The following is a 19,548-nucleotide window of genomic DNA, read 5'->3' on the forward strand; positions in this document are numbered from 1 at the left end:
GGGCAATTTTCCCTCACAATCTCTTAGAAGACGGTGTCTAAGCTTTTGTTTTGGTCATGGTTTTCAGGTAGTCCAATGATTTTCAAATTATCTCTCCTGGATCTATTTTCCAAGTCAGCTGGTTTTCCATGGAGATATTTCACATTGTCCTCTATTTTTTCATTCAATTGGATTTGCTTTACTGTGTCTTGGTTTCTTATAAGGTCACTAGCTTCCATTTGTTCAATCCTAATTCAGCCATATTGGACCAACATCTGCCAACCTTCTAATTATTTTCATTAGGCAGTTTTTAAATCTCCTTTTCCATTTGGTTTTTCAAACTGTTGACTTTTTTCTCATGACTCTGATGCATTGCTCTCATTTCTCTTTCCATTCTTTCCTCCCTCTCTCTACATCTTCCTTCTATTTCTCCTAGTCTCTCTTCAAAGTCCATTTTGAGAACTTCTATGGCCTGAGACCAGTTCATATTTTTCTTGGAAGCTTTGAATGTAGGGGCCCTATGGATGATTTCCTCATCTGGGGCTGCACCTTGATCTTCCTTGTCACTGAAAAAGCTTTCTATAGTTTTGAACTTTCTTTGCTTGCTCATCTTTTAATTGATTTTAAAATCTCCACTGGGGGGCCCTGCTTCTTGACTACACTACTGTACCCAGCTTCAGAGGGTCCCAGGTGTTTTGGTTTGAGGGAGGGCTGGTTTTGCTCTCACCTGGCCTGTTCTCTGGTCTGGAGATAACCTCAAACCTACTTATTAAACAACCAACCAACAAAGCTTTCTGTGGTGTGGTTCTTAGCTTCGACAAGCCTGCGTACTTCCTCCACCTGAGCCTCCTGCCTCTCAGGATTTCTTCCTGGTTCCCCGCTGGGGTGGGACAGCCAAATTCTTCCCCCATCCTGCTGGTACCCCTGAAGTTTCCACCTCCCCCCCCCCCAGTCCAGCCAATCAACTCTCTCACCCGACCGCACGCTCAGCTCCAGAAGACACTGGCATTGTAGCCAATTCAGAGGCTCGGGGGTAAATTCCTCAGGTGGTGTGTCTGGTGTGTCTGTCAGTCTGATCACAGGCTTAGACTTTATTCATGATCCATCACGGCCCCCTGAAATCTATCTATAGTTGGCAAATAATCTCAGCCTGTATTTTTGTGTGTTTTTATTCCAGGGATTCTTTTATTGCTGTTTTGGGGGTGATTGTATCAGGACCTCTGTGCGTTTAATGTCTTTCCTACGACATCTTGGCTCCACCCCCCCATTTTATTCTTCCTTCCCTTCCCCACCCCAGGTTAATTTCTAATGGAAACAGACATGAAGAGTAAGAGGCCTATTGTATGTACTGTATTTATCAATGATGGAATTAATCAAATGATTTCTTCTTTATAGGGTTGGGGTTTTTTGCATGAATGAATACATGAATGAATGATATAAAAATTTTCTAGTTAAAAATATAATTTCTTTATGTGACAATTAAAATAATTATGAGAGACAAAATTCTAAGTTCTAATTAATTTTATCAATCATGACCAGTGAGAGATTGACAAAAAGGACTCTTCAACCTTTCATCATCCAGGAAGAGAAAGAGTCCACATAGCTACTTCTTCAGGTTTTTATGCCTTTTGGACAAGAGGTGGTCCATTGAGTAGCAATCAAATCTAATTGGTTAACTGAATTTGGAGGTAGGCCATATTAAAATGAAGGGTTATACCAGATTACCCCTAGCCTTGGGCTATTTATTCAAAGAATGCATATTCTTTTCAATAGTTGGCCTGAGTGACCCCTCCCTAGAGGAGAGGCCTTCCCATCTACACAAATATCTGTCTCCACCCAATCTTGAGTAGAACACAAGGAGTTTCTCCATTTTAGATTAAATTCCTTGAAAATTTGTCTGGCCCTAACAGATAGAGGAGAGTCAATTTAATCTTATCAAAAAGGACTTGGGGGGGGGGGGTTGGTTACTAATAATCATTTCTCACATTTACCAATAATCATATGATTTATTGTAACCTATAGAAACTTCTATGGGCAATTTGAAAAATAAGTTGTCAATTAGATTTATGTATGTTCTTTTATTCATTATCTATCTCATTCATTCACTATCTCACCAACTTCTGTTAGGTCCAAAAAGTCAAAATATTAAGAAAAACTGTGGAGTATAGATGCTGATTGAACCATACTATTTCTTTTGTTTTGGGTACTGTTGTTTTTTTTTTCTATTTTGAGGTTTTGCATCACTGCTCTGATTTTTTCTCTTGTAACAGGATTAATGCAGAAATAGGATTAATGTTATTATGTGTATATATATATGTATATGTATATAGATATTTAGATATATAGATATAACCTATATCAGGTTACCTGCTGTCTAGGGGAGGGGGGGAGGGAGGGGAGGGAGGGAGAAAAATCTGAAATTGTAAAGCTTGTATAAACAAAAGTTGAGAACTATCTTTACATGTAACAGAAAAAATAAAATACCTTATACATAAAAAAAAAATATTAAGAAAAAAAAGACATGTTCAGAAAATCTTCCAGATGATGAGGCAAATCATTCTTTGAAGGGAATAATTACCTATAAAATTACCTATAAAAATGCCTAGTAGACCTGAGAATCAAAAATGAAATCTATAATTTCAACAATATGAAAATCTATAATTTCTATAATATGAATCTAATCTACATGAATATAATATGAATATAATCTATAATGTAAAGTCTATAATTTAAATAATAAGAAATTATAATTTCAATTATATGAAACTATAAAATCCTCATTTTCAGAAATTACATGAGGAAACTAGGGTGAAAGCACAATTTAAATAAAAGAATTGATAGTCTAAGAACAGGACTCACATATAATACCAAATATATAATATTTTACAAATATTATATTTATAGAGTATAATAAAAAAAATTTTTAGGACTAAACTTCAGAATGGATAGGCACATAAGTCCTTAAGAATTTTTTTTTACCTCTTACCATTTGGAACATTGTATTGCTGAGAATTACTGAATCATTCAGAGTTTATCATGAACAATATTGCTGTTACTGTGTAGAAGTTCTCCTGGTTCTGCTCACTTCACTTTTCATTAGTTCATTTAAGTCCAGTTTTTCTAAAAACATCTTGCTTGTGGTATATCATAAATATTCCATCACAATAACATAACTTGTTCAGTGATTCACCAATTGATGAGCATCTCCTCAATTTGGAACTTTTTGCTACCACAAAAAGTGCTGCTATAAATATTTTTTGTATATGCAGGTCCTTTTCCTTTTCTTTTTCCTTTGATCTTTTTGGTATATAGACCTAGCAGCAGTATTTGTTGTTGTTGTTTGTCCTTTGTTTTTGAAGAGAACCATGACAATTAGGGTGATGTCATGACTTCCAGTGAGGGAGGTCTGTGCAAAGTCACCAACCTCACTCTCTCCTCCAAAGCCATCTGGGTGTAGTGGCAAGATATACATTGGGATTACTGAAAATGGTCCCAGATGTACCAGGGTCACACAGCTATTAAGTGTCTGAGGTGATATTTGAACTCAGGTCCTCCCAATTTTAGGGTCAGTGTACCACCTAGCTGCCCTAATAAATATCCTTGTTGTTGTGTTGTTGGATCAAAGGGTAAGCACAGTTTGGTAGCCCTTTGGGCATAGTTATAAATTAATCTCTAAAATGGTTGAATCAGTTCACAACTCCACCAACATCCCTATTTCCCCATATTCTCAGTTCCTTTGCCTTCTGGAATATCATATTCCAAGTCCTCCAATCCTTTAATGTAGAAACTGCTAAATCTTGTGTTATCCTGATTGTAGCTCCACAATACTTGAAGTATTTCTTTCTGGCTACTTGCAATATTGTCTCCTTGACCTAGGAACCCTGAAATTTGGCTATAATATTCCTGGGAGTTTTCATTTTTGCATCTCTTTCAGGAGATGATCAGTGGATTCTTTTAATTTCTATTTTAACCTCCAGTTCTTGAATATCAGGGCAGTTTTCCCTGACAATTTCTTGGAAGATTACATCTAGGCTCTTTTTTTGATCATGGCTTTCAGGTAGTCCAATAATTTTCAAATTACTTTCTCCTGGATCTATTTTCCAGGTCAGTTGTTTTTTCAGTGAGATATTTCACATCTCCTATGTTTTTATTCTTTTGGTTTTGTTTTATTGTTTCTTGATTTCTCATAAAGTCATTAGCTTCCACTTGCTCAATCCTAATTTTTAGGGAATTGTTTTCTTCAATGAGCTTTTGTACCTCTTTTACCATTTGGCCCAGTTTGTTTTTAAGGTGTTATTTTCTTCAGTGTTGTGTGTGTGTGTGTGTGTGTGTGTGTCTCCTTTACCAAGCTATTGACTTTTTTTCATAATTTTCTTGCATCGTTCCCATTTCTTTTCCCATTTTTTCCTCTGCCTCTCTTACTTTATTTTCAAAGTCCTTTTTGAGCTCTTCTATGGACTGAGACCAGTTCATATTTTTTTCTTGGAGGCTTTGGATATAGGAGCTTTTATTTTGTTATCTTCTTCCAAGGATGTGTTTTGATCCTCAGTAACTTTCTACAGTCAGAATTTTTTTTTCTGTTTGCTCATTTCCCCAGCCTATTTCTTAACTTCTAACTCTTTGTCTAAGTAGGGCTCTGCTTCCAGGGTGAAGGGCACACTGCCTCAAGCTTCTGGGGTTTTGTGCAGCTGTTTTCAAAGATACTTCTAAGGGATCTATAAGTTTTCAGTTCCTCCAAAGTAGTATGATCTTAGGAGAGATGTGTTTACTGGAGAGATGTGTTCTGGTCTGTGAACAACCACAAGCCTGCTTTCCTGCCCTGAAACTGTGAGGAGCTTCCTGATCCATTGTGGCCACAAGCTCTGGTGTGCTAGTGCTCCTCCCTGCCCTGAAACTGCCACACCTAACTGGGACCTGCCTCTGATTATGGGCAAAGCAACAGAGTCTTGCCTCAGTGCTAGCAAAGAGACCCCTGTAACCTCCTTCTTGTCAATTGTTCAATCTCCTTACCTTCTGTGGACTAAGAGTTTCAGAAGCAGCCATTGTAGCTGCTGATTTAGCAGCTCCCTAGGCCTGCTCCTGGTTTACTGGGGCTGGAGCCATGCTGGCTATGGCTGTGCTGGCATGGCCTGCACTGGACTGCACTCCACTCTCACCCAGGTGAGACAGACCTTTCCTGCAGCCCCTCTAAGTTGTCTTTGGCTGGAAAATTATTTCACCCTATCGTTTTGTGGGTTCCACTGCTCCAGAAATTGTTTTATGGCATTATTTGATGGTATTTGGAGGGGTCTTGGGGAGAACTCAGAGAACTGCCTTTCTTCTGCCATCTTGGCTTCCCCGCTTGTCATTTTAAGGAAAGCTCCAATTCCAAAATTCCAATGCTTCCCAGTATTTTTAATAGGAATAAGTACCATATTTTGTCAAAATCTTTTTCTGAATCATGTAAGTTCTGTTGTTTTTTTAATAGATATTGTCAATTATGCTGATAGTTTTCCTAATATTGAACCAGCCCTGTATTCCTTTTTATATAATTTTATATAATCCCACTAGATCACAGCATATGATCTTTCTGATCTATTGCTGATCTCTTTGAGAATATAGTATTTAAATTTTTGCATCAATATTCGCTAAGGAAATTGGTCTATAGTTTTCTCTCTCTGTTTTAGCTTTTCATTGTTTAGGTATCAGCACCATAAATGTGTCATAAAAGGAGTTTGGTAAGTCTCCTTTGCCTATTTTTTCCAAATAATTTATATAGTATTAAAATTAATTATTCTTTAAGTGTTTCATAGAATTCACTTGTGAATACATCTAGTCCTGGGTATTTTGCAGGGGGCGGGGGGGGGGGGAGTGATATAAGGAGTCATTTATTCACAAATAGAGCTAGCCAAAAGTAGAATGAGTTATTTCAAAGTAGAATTAGCTGTTTGAGAAGCTAGTGGGCTATCCATTTGTAGTCTTCTAGGAAAGGTTGGATAATGATCAGATTATAGATTTATAGTTAAGAGAGACTTTAAAGGCCATCAAATCCAACCCTTTTATTCTACAACTAATGAAAATGAGGCACAGAGGTCAAGGCACTGACCCTGAATCACACAGCTTTTGTTTGTTTTTGCAGGGGGTTGGGTTTTTGTTTTTGTTGTTTTCATAGGATTTTTAGTTCCAAATTTTTCTCCCACCTTCCTTTCCCTACCCGCTCCCCAAAATGGAAAGCAATCTGATATAGGTTATATATGTACAATCACATTAAACATATTTCTGCATTAGTCATATTGTGAAAGAAGAATCAGAACACAAGGGCAAAACCTCAAAAAAGAAAAAAAAAACAGCCAAAAAGTAGAAACGGTATGGTTCAATCTGCATTCAGAATCCACAATTCCTTTTTCTAGATGTGGAGAACATTTTCTATCATGAGTTCTTTGAAATTATTTTGGATCATTGGACTGCTGAGAAGAGCCAAGTCTATCACAGTTTATCATCACACAGTGTTGCTGTTACTGTGTACAATGTTCTCCTGGTTCTGTTCATCTCATTCCACATCAGTTCATGTAAATCCTTCCAGGTTTTTCTGAATTCCTTCTGCTCATCATTTCTTATAGCACAACAGTATTCATATATGCATTCATATACCACAACTTTTTTAGCCATTCCCCAATTGATGGGCATTCCCTCGATTTCCAATTCTTTGCCACCACAAAGAGAGCTGCTATAAATATTTTCATACATGTGGGTTCTTTTCCCTCCTCTGTGATCTCTTTGGGATACAGACCTAGCAGTGGTACCATTGGGTCAAAGGGTGTGAACAGTCTGGGTATTTTTTTTCTTGTAAAGCTCAATTTCTTTTTCTAAGACAGGGTTATTAAAGTATGCTATTTCCTCTTTGGTAAATCTGAACAATTTATATTTTTGTAAATATTCATCCATTTCACATAGATTTATTGGCATGTAACTGGGCAAAACATTTATTTATGAATATTTATTTTTTGATTGCTTTTATTTCATCTTTATTGGTAGTAAATTCACCCTTTTCATTTTTGATACTGGTAAGTTGATTTTCCTCTTTTTAAAAATCAAATTAACCAATATTTTATCTATTTTACTTTTTCCAATAAAATCAGTTCCCAGTTTTATTTTTTATTAGTTCAATGATTTTCTTACATTCAATTTTAATAATTTCTCCTTTGGTTTTCAGGATTTCCAGTTTGATATTTAATTGGGTTTTAAAATGTGTTCTTTTTGTAGTTTTTTTTAAGTTGCATAGCTAATTGATTGATCTCTTCTTGCATTATTTTGTTGATGATATTATCTATCTATCTATCTATACATACAGCTTTGGCTATATCACATAAATTTTGGTATGATTTCTCATTGTTGTCATTCTCTTAAAGTGATTGTTTCTATGATTTATTCTTTGACTCCCTGCTTATCCCTTTTAATTAGATATATTTTTGCTTTTGCTTTGTCTGAGATCTCTAAAGAATTAGTTGTTATTTGAGGTTTTTATGCCTTGGCGCGCACTGGCCTGGGGTTCCGAAAACCGCATGGTGCTCCACCTACTGGTTGTAGCCATTGCCATGGCGCTGGCACCTCACGTCATCACCACTTGCCGACACCTACATGGGCCTGGCAAAATTATAATGATTGGAAGCCTAGTGAGGGCAGTCATGTGACTGTCAGAGCGGCTATCCCATTGACTGGGGCTGGTGTGGGGTCTTTCTGGGATTGGGGGAGGAGAATTGGGCATTCTAGCTGGATGCTGGAATGAGAGGAGGTCTGCTGCATATTCTCAGCTGATTCCTGGGCGGTGGTATCTTTTGATGTTGTATAATTTCCCTTTCCCCATTTTATTTCCTTTCCCTTGATCCTACTGATCCTGTTTGTGTTGTTTTTTTTTTTTTTTAAGTTCGTTCTTGTTAAAATAAATCCTGGGGCAGCTAGGTGGCGCAGTGGATAGAGCACCGGCCCTGGAGTCAGGAGGACCTGAGTTCAAATCCGGCCTCAGACACTTAACACTTACTAGCTGTGTGACCCTGGGCAAGTCACTTAACCCCAATTGCCTCACTAAAAAATAAAAATAAAAAAAATAAATAAATCCTGTTCTGTTTTGAGGGAAGCTGCTGGTCTCCTTCCTTGCCCCAATATTGCAGTGAGCCGCTTAGCTAACACTCCCCAATTAAAAATTGGTCCCCACAGGTTAATCAACTCCTACCTGGCTCACCAGAAACTGAGACCAGCAGCCTCCCTCAAAACAGAACAGGATTTATTTTAACAAGAACGAACTTTAAAAAAACAAAACACAAACAGGATCAGTAGGATCAAGGGAAAGGAAATAAAATGAGGAAAGGGAAATTATACAACCTCAAAAGATACTACCGCCCAGGATGAAAAGATACCACCGCTGAGAATACGCGGTAGAACTCCTGTCATTCCAGCATCCAGCTAGAATGCCCAATTCTCCTCCCCCAATCCCAGAAAGACCCCACACCAGCTCCAGCCAATGGGATGGCCGCTCTGACAGTCACATGACTGCCCTCACTAGGCTTCCAATCATTATAATTTTGCCAGGCCCATGTAGGTGTCGGCAAGTGGTGATGACGTGAGGTGCCAGCGCCTTGGCAATGGCTACAAACAGTGGGTGGAGCACTGTGCGGTTTGTGGAACCCCAGGCCAGTGTGGGTGGAGGCATAAAAACCTCAAATAACAATTAATTCTTTACAGATCGTGATTGCTCTCCCTGCTTTTTAAAAATTTCAGCTGAAGCATAATAGATTCTTCTCCAGCCCTTTACCTTTACTTTTTGTGTGCCTCTCTGTCTCAAGTGTATTTCTTGTAAACAATATATTGTCAGATTCCAGTTTTTAATCTATTCTGATCCATTTCTGTTTTATGGGTGAGTCCATCCCATTCACATTCACAGTTATTTGTGAATTTTGTATTTTGTAATTTCTGAACTCTGTATTTCCCTCTGTCCTATTTTCCCCCTTGTTTATGCTTTTAAAAAATCTATCCTTTAATCATGTCCCTCCTCAAAAGTGTGTTTTACTTCTAATCACCTCTTCCCCCAACTGACCCTACTTTCTATCATCCTCTTTATTCTCTCATTCCCCCCCCCCACACACACACACACACACACTTTCCTCTAGGGAAAGAAATATTTCTGAGTATGTTGAGAATATTGTGAGTATATTTGGGACAATTCTAATGAGATTAAGGTTCAAGCATTACTTGGCACCACCCTCCATCTTCCCCTCTACTGTAAAAGTTCTTCCTTTTATGTCTCTTTTATGTTACATCTCCCTTCCCCCTTCTCCTAGTGCATCCCTCTTTCTCACTTTTTAAAATAAACCCATCATATGCAGAGTAAAATGAACAGAACCAGGAGGACATTGTACAATGATCCAAGACAATGCCAAAGAATTCATGATGAAAAGTGTTGTATACCTACAGAGAAAGAACTTGTGGTGTACTTTTTCTTTCCTTTCTTGGTTTGAGCTTTCCTCCACAAAGTTATTAGTATAGAAATATATTTTACATGATTGTACATGTATAACCCATATCACATTGCTTACCATTTCAGGGATAGGGAAGGGGAGGAAGGAAAGGATAGAATTTGCAACTCAGAACTTTTTTAAAAAAATTAAAATTGTTTTTTACATGTAATTGCAGGGGAAAATAAAATATTTTTAAAAAACCAATCTCATCATTGATACTTCACACCTGTCCTAATAATGATAAAGTTCTTAGGAGTATCATCTTTCCATGTAGGAATACAAACAGTTGAATCCCCTTGGATTGGATTTCTCTTTTATGTTTACTTTTTTATTCCTCTCTTTGGTCTTATATTTGAAAGCAGATTTTTCTATTCACCTCAGTTCTTTTCATCAGGAGTGCTTGAAATTTTTCCCCTGAATAATTTTTTTTTTCTCAGATGTTCCAAGTGATTAGTGGATTCTTTTTTTTTTTCCTTTTTTTTCCTGGGGTAATGAGGGTTAAGTGAATTGCCCAGGATCACACAACTAGTATTTGAACTCAGGTTCTCCAGAATCCAGGGCCAGTGTTTATCCACTGTGCCACTTAGCTGCCCCCAGGGTACCTCTGGTTCTAGGACATCAGAGTAGTTTTCTTAAATATGATGTTTAGGTAGTCCAATAATTCTTAAATGAACTCTTCTTTTTCTATTTTCCAGGTTTGTTATTTTTCCAGTGAGAACTTCCCCACATTTTATTCTATTTTTTTCTTTTTTCTTTATCTTATTGTTTCCTGATGTCTCATGAGTCAATAGCTTCCACTTGCCCAATTCTAATTTTTAAGGAATTATTTTCTTCAGTGAGCTTTTGTGCCTTTTCCATTTGGCCAATTCTTTTAAAGAGTTCTTCTCTTCAGTAAATTTTATATACCCTTTTCCATTTGGTCAATTCTGATTTTTTTTTTTTAAGTGAGGCAATTGGGGGTTAAGTGACTTGCCCAGGGTCACACAGCTAGTAAGTGTCAAGTGTCTGAGGCCGGATTTGAACTCAGGTCCTCCTGAATCCAGGGCCGTTGCTCTATCCACTGCGCCACCTAGCTGCCCCTCAATTCTGCTTTTTAAGGCATTGTTCTTTCATTGGATTTTTGTGCCTCTTTTTACCATACTAGTCAATCAACTCCTCTACCTTTATGTCCTCTATAACATGATCTCTTCCTTCCTTATATTTTATATATATGTGTGTGTGTGTATCTTCTTATACTTTACTGCCCATCACCTCTGGCTGTTTATTTTTATAGTCATTATTGCTGAATTTTATAGAAATAAAGTATTCTACCACCCAGTGAACCTGACCTCCCACATGACACTACATCTTCCAAGTCTAGACATTTTCACCTAGAATACTCTTTCCTCTACTCTACTTCCTGACTGCCCTGTGTTTTTCTAAGTCTCAACTATAAAATCTTATCTTCTCCAAGAAGCCTTTTTCAGTCCCCAGTCCAGTGCTTTCCATCTTAGATTATCTCCATTTTTTTTATATGAGTGGCCTCCACTTTCTCTCCCCTTACTCTCTTCATTATAATATTGTTTCCTACCTTGTCATTCCACTAAAATGGTTTTCTCCAAAGTTACCTATGATCTCTTAACTGCTAAATCCAATAGCCTTTTCTCAACCATCATTCTCCTAGACCTCTCTGAAGGCTTTGACACTAAAGATTACTCTCCCCTCCTTGATATTCTCTTCTCTCTAGGTTTTTGGGACACCACTTTCTCCCAATTTTCCACCTACCTTTCTGACCATTCCTTCTCTGTCTCCTTTACTGGAGCCTCCTCCGGATCACACCCTCTAATTGTAGCTATTCCTCAGGATTCTGTCCTGGGCCATCTTCAGTTCTTCCTCTGTACTACTTCACTTGGTGATCTCATCAGCACTGATGGATTTAATTACCATATTTATGTTGATGATTCTCAGTATACCTTTCCTGACCCAGTCTTGCATCTTGCCTTTCAGACATCTCCAACTGGATGTTCAGCAGACATTTGAAACTCCATATGTCTGAAATACAATATCCCAACCACAAACCCTCTCCTCTCCTATCTTCCCTACTACAATAAAGGGCAACATCACCCTCCCAGTTACAACCTAGGAGTCATGGATTCCTTACATCTCTCACTCCAAGATGTTGCCAAGACCTGCTGATTTCACCTCTACATCTCTTGAATCCCTTCTCTTCTTACACTGCTGCCATCTGGTGCAGGCCCTCATTACTTCATGCTTTGATTACTGCAACATCCTGCTGGTTGGTCAGCCTTCCTCAAGTCTCTCCCTACTCCAATCTAAAGTGAATTTTCATAAAATGCTCATTCAATCATGTCACCATCCCTATTCAATAAACTCCATTGATCTCCAGGAGAAAATACATAGTGCTATTTGGATTCAAAGCCTTTCGTAACCCATCCCCCTCCTTCCTTCCCAGTCAGTTTACTCCTTACTCTCCAGTACACACTCTTCAGTCCAGTCACACTGATTGTTCTACTCTGTCTCTTGGCCCTGGGCTTCTTTGGCCATTCCTCCTGCCTAGACATTTCCTCCTCTGACTACTGACTTCTGTGACATACTTTAAGTTCTAATTAAAATTTCACCTCTACAGGAAGCCTTCCCTAACCCTCTTAATTCTATTGCTTTCCCTCTTTTAATTATTTCTTCTGTATTTGCTTATATATATCCTTATTTATCCTGGATTTGTATATATTTGTTTCCATGTTTATAATCCCCGTTGGATTATAAACTCTTCAAGGGCTTTTGTTTCTTTTTGTGCTTAGCACAGTGCCTGGCACATAGTAGGTTCTTAATAAATGTTGATTAGTTGATTGATTGTATTTGGTATCTCCTATTAGACCTCACTAAAATAAGGGATTATTTTGTCTTTTCATTTTATCCATGGCACATAGCACTGTGTCTGGTACATAATATGTGTTTAATAAAGGCTCATAGATTTACCACATTTAATGCATCTGCTTTATTTTTAAAAGAAACCCTATAACATATTGCATATATACCATATAATATAAAATATTAGGAAAAATAATTTAAAGGAAAAACTCAATTTTGGGGGGGGGTGAGGCAATTAGGGTCAAGCGACTTGCCCAAGGTCACACAGCTAGTTAGTGTCAAGTGTCTGAGACGAGATTTGAACTCAGGTCCTCTTGTCTTCAGGGCCAGTGCACCACCTAACTGCCCCTTAAATTTCATTTTTAGCTTCAACAACTGAGAAAACGGACTATACCATGAAACAGTTATTTGGTTTTATTCATATGGACTTTAGGGTATTTCTAAGATATCTTAAATTATATTGAAGTTCTTGACATGTGTATCATGCCAGAACCACATTTGCAACCTTATAATGTGTTTTAATATTTCACAATGAGAAAGCCCAGTAGAAAACAGGATCTTTTATACTAAAATAAATTTGTTTTGCTATATATTGTTGTTTCACATAACAATAGAACAAGTCTTGAATTTAAGGCAAACAGCAACTTCTATTGTATGTCATTATTCTTGTAACCAGGTGAGCCATAAGTTTGCCTTGCCTAGGTCAAGCAAGCAATATAGTTTCTCTTTTGAATGATATATATATATATATATATGAAATTAGGAGGAAAAGTCATATGGCTTATCTCTTTTTGTTATTTTAGCACCTAATGTGGCTCCTTCAGATGTAGGAGGAGGAGGTGGAAGCAACCGTGAATTGACAATAACATGGGTGGTAAGTATTTGTGGAAAATCTAATTATTCCATAATCACTAAACCTATATATCCATTTTCAGTGCAGTTAAAACTTCTTGAAACATCAAGGAGAAATATGATATGTTCTAATTTAATGGTACCCTAAATTGTCGTATAGTTTTCAAAAGACTGTATAAGTAGGTGAGTTTCCAAATTATGGATATTTACAATGAATTTTCTTTATCCTTAAAATATCAAATTGATAAATAAGTCACATGAACTGTAAAATAGGGATAATAATTACTTTTTTTCCATCAATTATCTGGAAATTCTAAAGCATCACATAAATTGTAAGCCTTTTACGGAGATTTTCCCCATAAATTGAATGTCTGAGCTCCTTCTTCACAAAAAAAAAAAAAAATTAGGAAGAAAAAGAATTTGAAGAGACAGAGGTGAATATTTTTCTCTGTCACAACATCAAAGGGTGGGAAAAATAGAGGAGAAAGAGAATAGGGACAACTGAATATGAGATGCTTTATCAAGAAGGGGGAATGTGCTCTCTCAGGAGGAGATGCTTTTCTTCTAGGGAATCTCAGTGTAAATATTCATATGCCATTACATAGGAGAGATCATTTAATAAGTATTTTGGGAAGAAATGGTGAAGAATAATAAAAATCTGTTAAGAATACTGAGGAGTACTAGCACTGAGGCTACAAAGGTAGCCATTTTTTGACCTAACATTAACAATAGAGATGTTCCCCAGAAGCTATATCCAGGGCAAAGCTACTAATACTTTGTACGCCTAATTATGTAACATAATCTGGCAATTCACATGGGTACAAATTCCAAGAGTAATTCAGAAAACAGTGCTATGAATTGTGACATCTTGGACAATAAAGTGAAGATTTGGGGGACATAAGTAACTTTTTCATGACTGCTACTTATAAAATTTAAGGACTTCAGAAGGGGAAAACATAATTAAGATGTGTAAGAAAGAGTTTTATACTTCTGGACAATTATTTAAAATGGAAATTTCTTATCAGAATCTGGTAAAATTGTATTTAGCTGATGAGTTGCACCTAGGTGGTGCAGTGGATAGTGTGCTGGATCCCAGGACACAGGAAGAGTCAAGAAGATCTGAATTCAAATTGAGCCTCAGACACTTACTCTGGGTGTTGCTCTGGGTGAGTCACTTGTTTGTCTCAGTTGCCTCCACTGTAAAATGGAGACAATAATAATATCTACTTCCTAGAAGTGTTTTAAGAGTTAAAGGAGATAATATTTGTAAAGCCCTTAGCAGAGTATCTGGCACATAGTAGGTTTGTTTTCTTCCCTGCTTTTTTTCCTGTATTTTATTTATTTATTTTTTTCTGTTACATGTAAAGATAGTTCTCAACTTTTGTTTATGCAAGCTTTCCAATTTCAGATTTTTCTCCCTCCCTCCCCTCCCGCCCCCCTCCCCTAGAGAGCAGGTAATCTGATATAGATTTTATATATATATATATAACATTAAACATATTTCTGCATCAGTCATATTATAAGAGAAAAATCAGAGCAACGAGGAAAAACCTCAAAATAGAAAAACAACAGCACCAAAAACAAAAGAAATAGTATGGTTCATTCAGCATCTATACTACACAGTTCTTTTTTTTTTTTTCCTGGATTTGGAGATCTTCCTCCATCATGAGTTCCCTGGAACCCTTCTGTACCATTGCATTGGTGAGAAGAATACAGTCTATCACAGTAGGTCAATACACAAAGTTGATGATACTGTGTACAATGTTCTTCTGGTTCTGCTCATCTCACTTATCATCAGTCCACACAAGACCTTCCAGGTTTCTCTGAACTCCTTCTGCTCATCGTTTCTTACAGCACAATAGTATTCCATTGCATTCATATACCACAACTTGTCCAGCCATTCCCCAATTGATGGGCATCCCCTCAACTTCCAATTCCTTGCCACAACATAAAGAGCAGCTATAAATATCTTTGTACATGTGGGTCCTTCTCCCCTTTCCATGATCTCTTTGGGGAAAAGACCCAAAAGTGGTATTGCTGTTCTTTCCCTGCTTCTTACAAATGTAATGAAGGGCTTTAATCTGAGAAAGGGAAAGAAAGGGAGAGAACTACTTATAATGTCTACCAAGCCGGAGACTATAGAGAGCTTATTCGATGTCAGCAGAGACTCTGAGAAATTTATAGGAAAAAAATTTCAAAACTCTCAACATATTCTTCTCAAATGTCTCTGATAGAATGTTTGGAAATAACGATAACTTTAAGATTAAGCCACATTGTAGGGAGTAGTCAGGTGGTGCAGTGGATAAAGCAGCAGCCCTGAATTCAGGAGGACCTGAGTTCAAATTCAGCCTCAGACACTTGACACTTAGTAGCTATGTGACCCTGGGCAAGTCACTTAACCCTCATTGCCCCACCTGAAAAAAAAAAAAAAGATTAAGCCACGTTGTAGCTTACGGCCTCAATTCCCCCCATCACCTCTATATGGATTCCTATGAGTCCAGGTGACGTACCTGTACAAAGTTGATGATGAAGGCAATATACCTATCCTCAGGATCTGGGATGACATCCATCTCCAATCTTGCCTCTGTTTCCTGAATCTGGTGCTAATACATTACCAAGTCTCCCCTGGCTTCTGGAATACTCCTTGCTCCCCATTTCCATTCCCAAGTTCTCCTTCTATCACCACCACTCAGTGACCTCCACTTTGAGGTTCAGTCAGTCTACATCTACTACCCAATCTACAACCTGTCTCCAGGACACTCATCTTTTCTAAATAAGTTCACTACCTGTCTTGCTCAATTCTTGTCCTCATATGAGGTACAAAAACTCCTTAATGTATCAGACTTCTTCAAAACTCTAATTCAACTTATTCAGACCTACCTCCATCCCACCTCAGCCACACACAACAATGGTCATGCTCTTTATTTGGCTGTCACCCAAAATGCACCATTTCCATGTTTAAGAACTCTGAAATTCTCTTTTCTAGTCACAATTTATTGCCATTCCACCTTTCCTTATATCTGATAACCCCAAACCCTATCAATACAATGACTTCTAATCCTTTGACCCTATCAATACTTTCCTGTACTAGCTACACTCTCCTTCTTTCCCTGTGTTAGTGAACCAGCTCAACTGTATACTATTCTCTTATCATATTACAATCTTTCCCTGCCCACCCTTAGCCTTGGATCACTCTTCCCTCTTCCCTCCTAATGCTAGTGAAGCTAGGGAAAATTACAAAACTGTACTGACTGGGTCCACTATGAATTTGTGTTACATAACCTCACCTGGTCCTTCATGGCTGAAAAACAATCATTTTACACTTCCCTAATTAACTTATTATAACACTTAATATAGTGTCTCTTCCAAACCTTTTAAATCCCCCTGAGACCTCACTTGATCCATTAGCTTGTATCCCATATGTGTATATGTATGTGTGTGTGTGAGTGTGTGTGTACACATACAAACAAGAAGTTAATGAAGAGGGGCAGGTAGGTGGCACAGTGGATAGAGCACCAGCCCTGGATTCAGGAGGACCTGAGTTCAAATTCGATCTCAGACACTTAATACTTACTAGCCATGTAACCCCAATTGCCTCAAAAAAAAACCAAACCTATTTCTGTTAAAAATGCTAAAAAGCATGAGATTAAATGAGCTTGTTTCTAATATGTTTCCTGTGCTTCTAAATCTAAAAGACAAGATTAGATTAAGGGGGAAAGCAGATTAGATAAGAACAAGGATATTGACTGTCACCACTATAATTTGACATATTTCTAGAAAATCTGTATAAAACATTAAAACACAGGGACAAAGTATAGGGACAAATAGAATTCTCTTGATAGAGAACCTGTCAATTCAATTGTAAGCAATTCAAATAATTAATAACTATAGCAAACTAGAAGTAAAGTAAATAAAGTAAGAATCAAGTAAATAAAATAAAGTAAGCCCAATTTTGAGATTCTACCTCAATATCCTAAGATGATAAAAGTTGAACATAGAAATTATTGGAAGGATTATAGGAGCACAGGTATATTCTCTTCATAGACTAGTGAACTGGTCCAACCATTCTGGAAAAACAAAATTGTAACTATGCCAGAAAAGGCACTAAATTGTACATATCTTTTGACCAGCAATATCACTAATAAGTGTGGAAAGATCAGAAGAGTATGGGAAGATAGTATGGAAGATCAGATAAGTATGGGATCAAAGAGACAAGTCTAAAGGGATGCATAGAATTCATAGCATATTCATAGCAGATGTTTTTGTAAATGTAAAAAGAACTTTTGTATGTACAAAAGAGAAGAGATGTCCAAAAACTGGGAAAAGGCTGAGCAAATTATATTATATGAATATATTACAATATTCTGATATAAGAAATTATTAATATGAAGAATTCAGAAAATCTCAGAAAACTGTATATGACCTCATGCAGAGTGAAATGAGAACCAGGAAAAAAATGTACATGATGACCCATCTTCATGTAAAGAAAAACAACTTGGAAAGAGTTCAGAACTCTGATCAATGTAGTGACCAAACATGACTTTAGAAGTCTTACACTTAATCGTACCTCCTACCTCCTGGCAGAAGTAATGGACTAGAGGAGCAAAATGAGATATACATTTTCAGATATGATCACAGTATTGATTTATTTTGCTTGACTGTACTAAATCATAAGTATTTATTATACATATGACTTGACTATACTTATACTTATGCTTGATTTATACAAGGAACTGGATGGGGTTCAGTGTGGGTTTCTATTGAAAAGGATGTTAGTGGGTAGTGGAAGAGTTTAAAAAAATAAAAGGAAAAAAGAACATAAACAAAAAACCAAAAAAGTTCAGAAGGGCAATTTTTATTTTGCTTTACTTAACTTAAAAACTATATATAACAGAACAAGAACTTGGGTTCTACAATCTACTTTGTTGCTTTTCTTTTTGTATATTGAAATGTATCTTTTCTGAACTGCAATATTCATAATACTTTTTTTGTTTGGTTGGTTTTTTGGTTTTTTTGCAGGGCAATGGGGGTTAAGTGACTTGCCCAGGGTCACACAGCTAGTACGTGTCAAGTGTCTGAGGCCGGATTTGAACTCAGGTACTCCTGAATTCAGGGCTGGTGCTCTATCCACTGCACCACCTAGCTGCCCCATAATAATTTTTTAAAAGAGAAAAACACTGGGAAAAATCTTTATAAAGATTTATCTGAAAAAAAATCTAAGGATTTTAGTAGATGCCTCATTAGGAGGCACCCTAGGAAGCAAGTGTGTGCTCATAGTGGTTAGACTGCCAACTGTTACATTTTCAGGAGGATTTACACTTCAGAAACTGGCAAATCAGGGCACACTTCATTGTTTTGCTGATTTTTTAGATTTATGGAAGTGATGGGGAAAATATGAAGATTAAATTTAAAAATGCCATTCCTCCTCCCCCCAACAGAACTGGTTGTTAAGCATTTACCAGCACACTGCTACTTATGTGACATGCATCCATAAAGCTAAATAGATATTAGGCTACCATAAGAAAGGCATAGTTTTCCAATCTACAGAGATGATAATTTTATTATATTTTACCTTAGTCAGACTGCATCTGAAGCATTGTTGTCAGTTCCAAGTAACACATTTTAGGAAGGAAATTTATAAACTACAGAGCAACCAAAGAAGGGCCTCAAGAGCATGCTATGTAAGTGTATCAGTTAAAGAAACTGGGGATATCAAACCTGTAAAACAAAAGATTTGGATAGGGAGAAAGGGAGTCTCCTGGACTGAGAGCTCAAAGGAATCTTAGTGATCATTTAATCTAATCTCTGGTATTCACAAATGAGAAGCAGATAAATAACCCCCCCCCCAAATCATTTTTACAGCTTTTTTGATCCTCACAACAATGCTACAAGATAAGTGCATCTCATTTTTCTGACCATTGGAGAAAATTAATTGGATGACTGCCTATTTCATTATGATTTCCTTTTTCTCTGCCTCTTTTTGTTTCTGGCAGTTTGTGGAACAGGTATAGCAATAGGTGGGGAGCAAGGTGAAACAATGGCCAGACCTGGAGTCAGGAACTTCCTGAGGTCAAACATGGCCTCAGACACTTAGCAGCTGTGTAACCTTGGGCAAGTCACTTAAACCTGTTTGCCTCATTTTCCTCATTTATAAAGAAAAAGGCAAACCACTCCAGTATCTTTGCCAAGAAAACCCCAAATGGGATCACAAAAAGATGAACATGATAGAAAAACAAGTGAACATAGCAATATCTATTTTTTTAAAAATAAATACAGTTAATACTGATATTGTTAGTTCTTTAATGACTTTAAATTTTCTGGTAAATTCATTTGGATAGCTGCTAAAATGGATTTAATC

General features: G+C 37.1%; 1 protein-coding gene across 2 annotated transcripts in view; it reads left to right on the plus strand.

Annotated features, from left to right (window-relative positions):
- Positions 1–19,548, plus strand: part of CNTN1 (contactin 1) — a 253,372-nt gene that overhangs the window by 175,660 nt on the left and 58,164 nt on the right. For both annotated transcript variants that reach the window (XM_043966352.1, XM_043966353.1), the window contains one exon: positions 13,142–13,212. In XM_043966352.1, coding sequence (XP_043822287.1) covers positions 13,142–13,212 — 71 coding nt within the window. The remainder of the gene's footprint in view (positions 1–13,141; positions 13,213–19,548) is intronic.

This window comes from Dromiciops gliroides, chromosome 5 (assembly GCF_019393635.1).
Source record: "Dromiciops gliroides isolate mDroGli1 chromosome 5, mDroGli1.pri, whole genome shotgun sequence".
Classification (NCBI taxonomy): Eukaryota; Metazoa; Chordata; class Mammalia; order Microbiotheria; family Microbiotheriidae; genus Dromiciops; species Dromiciops gliroides.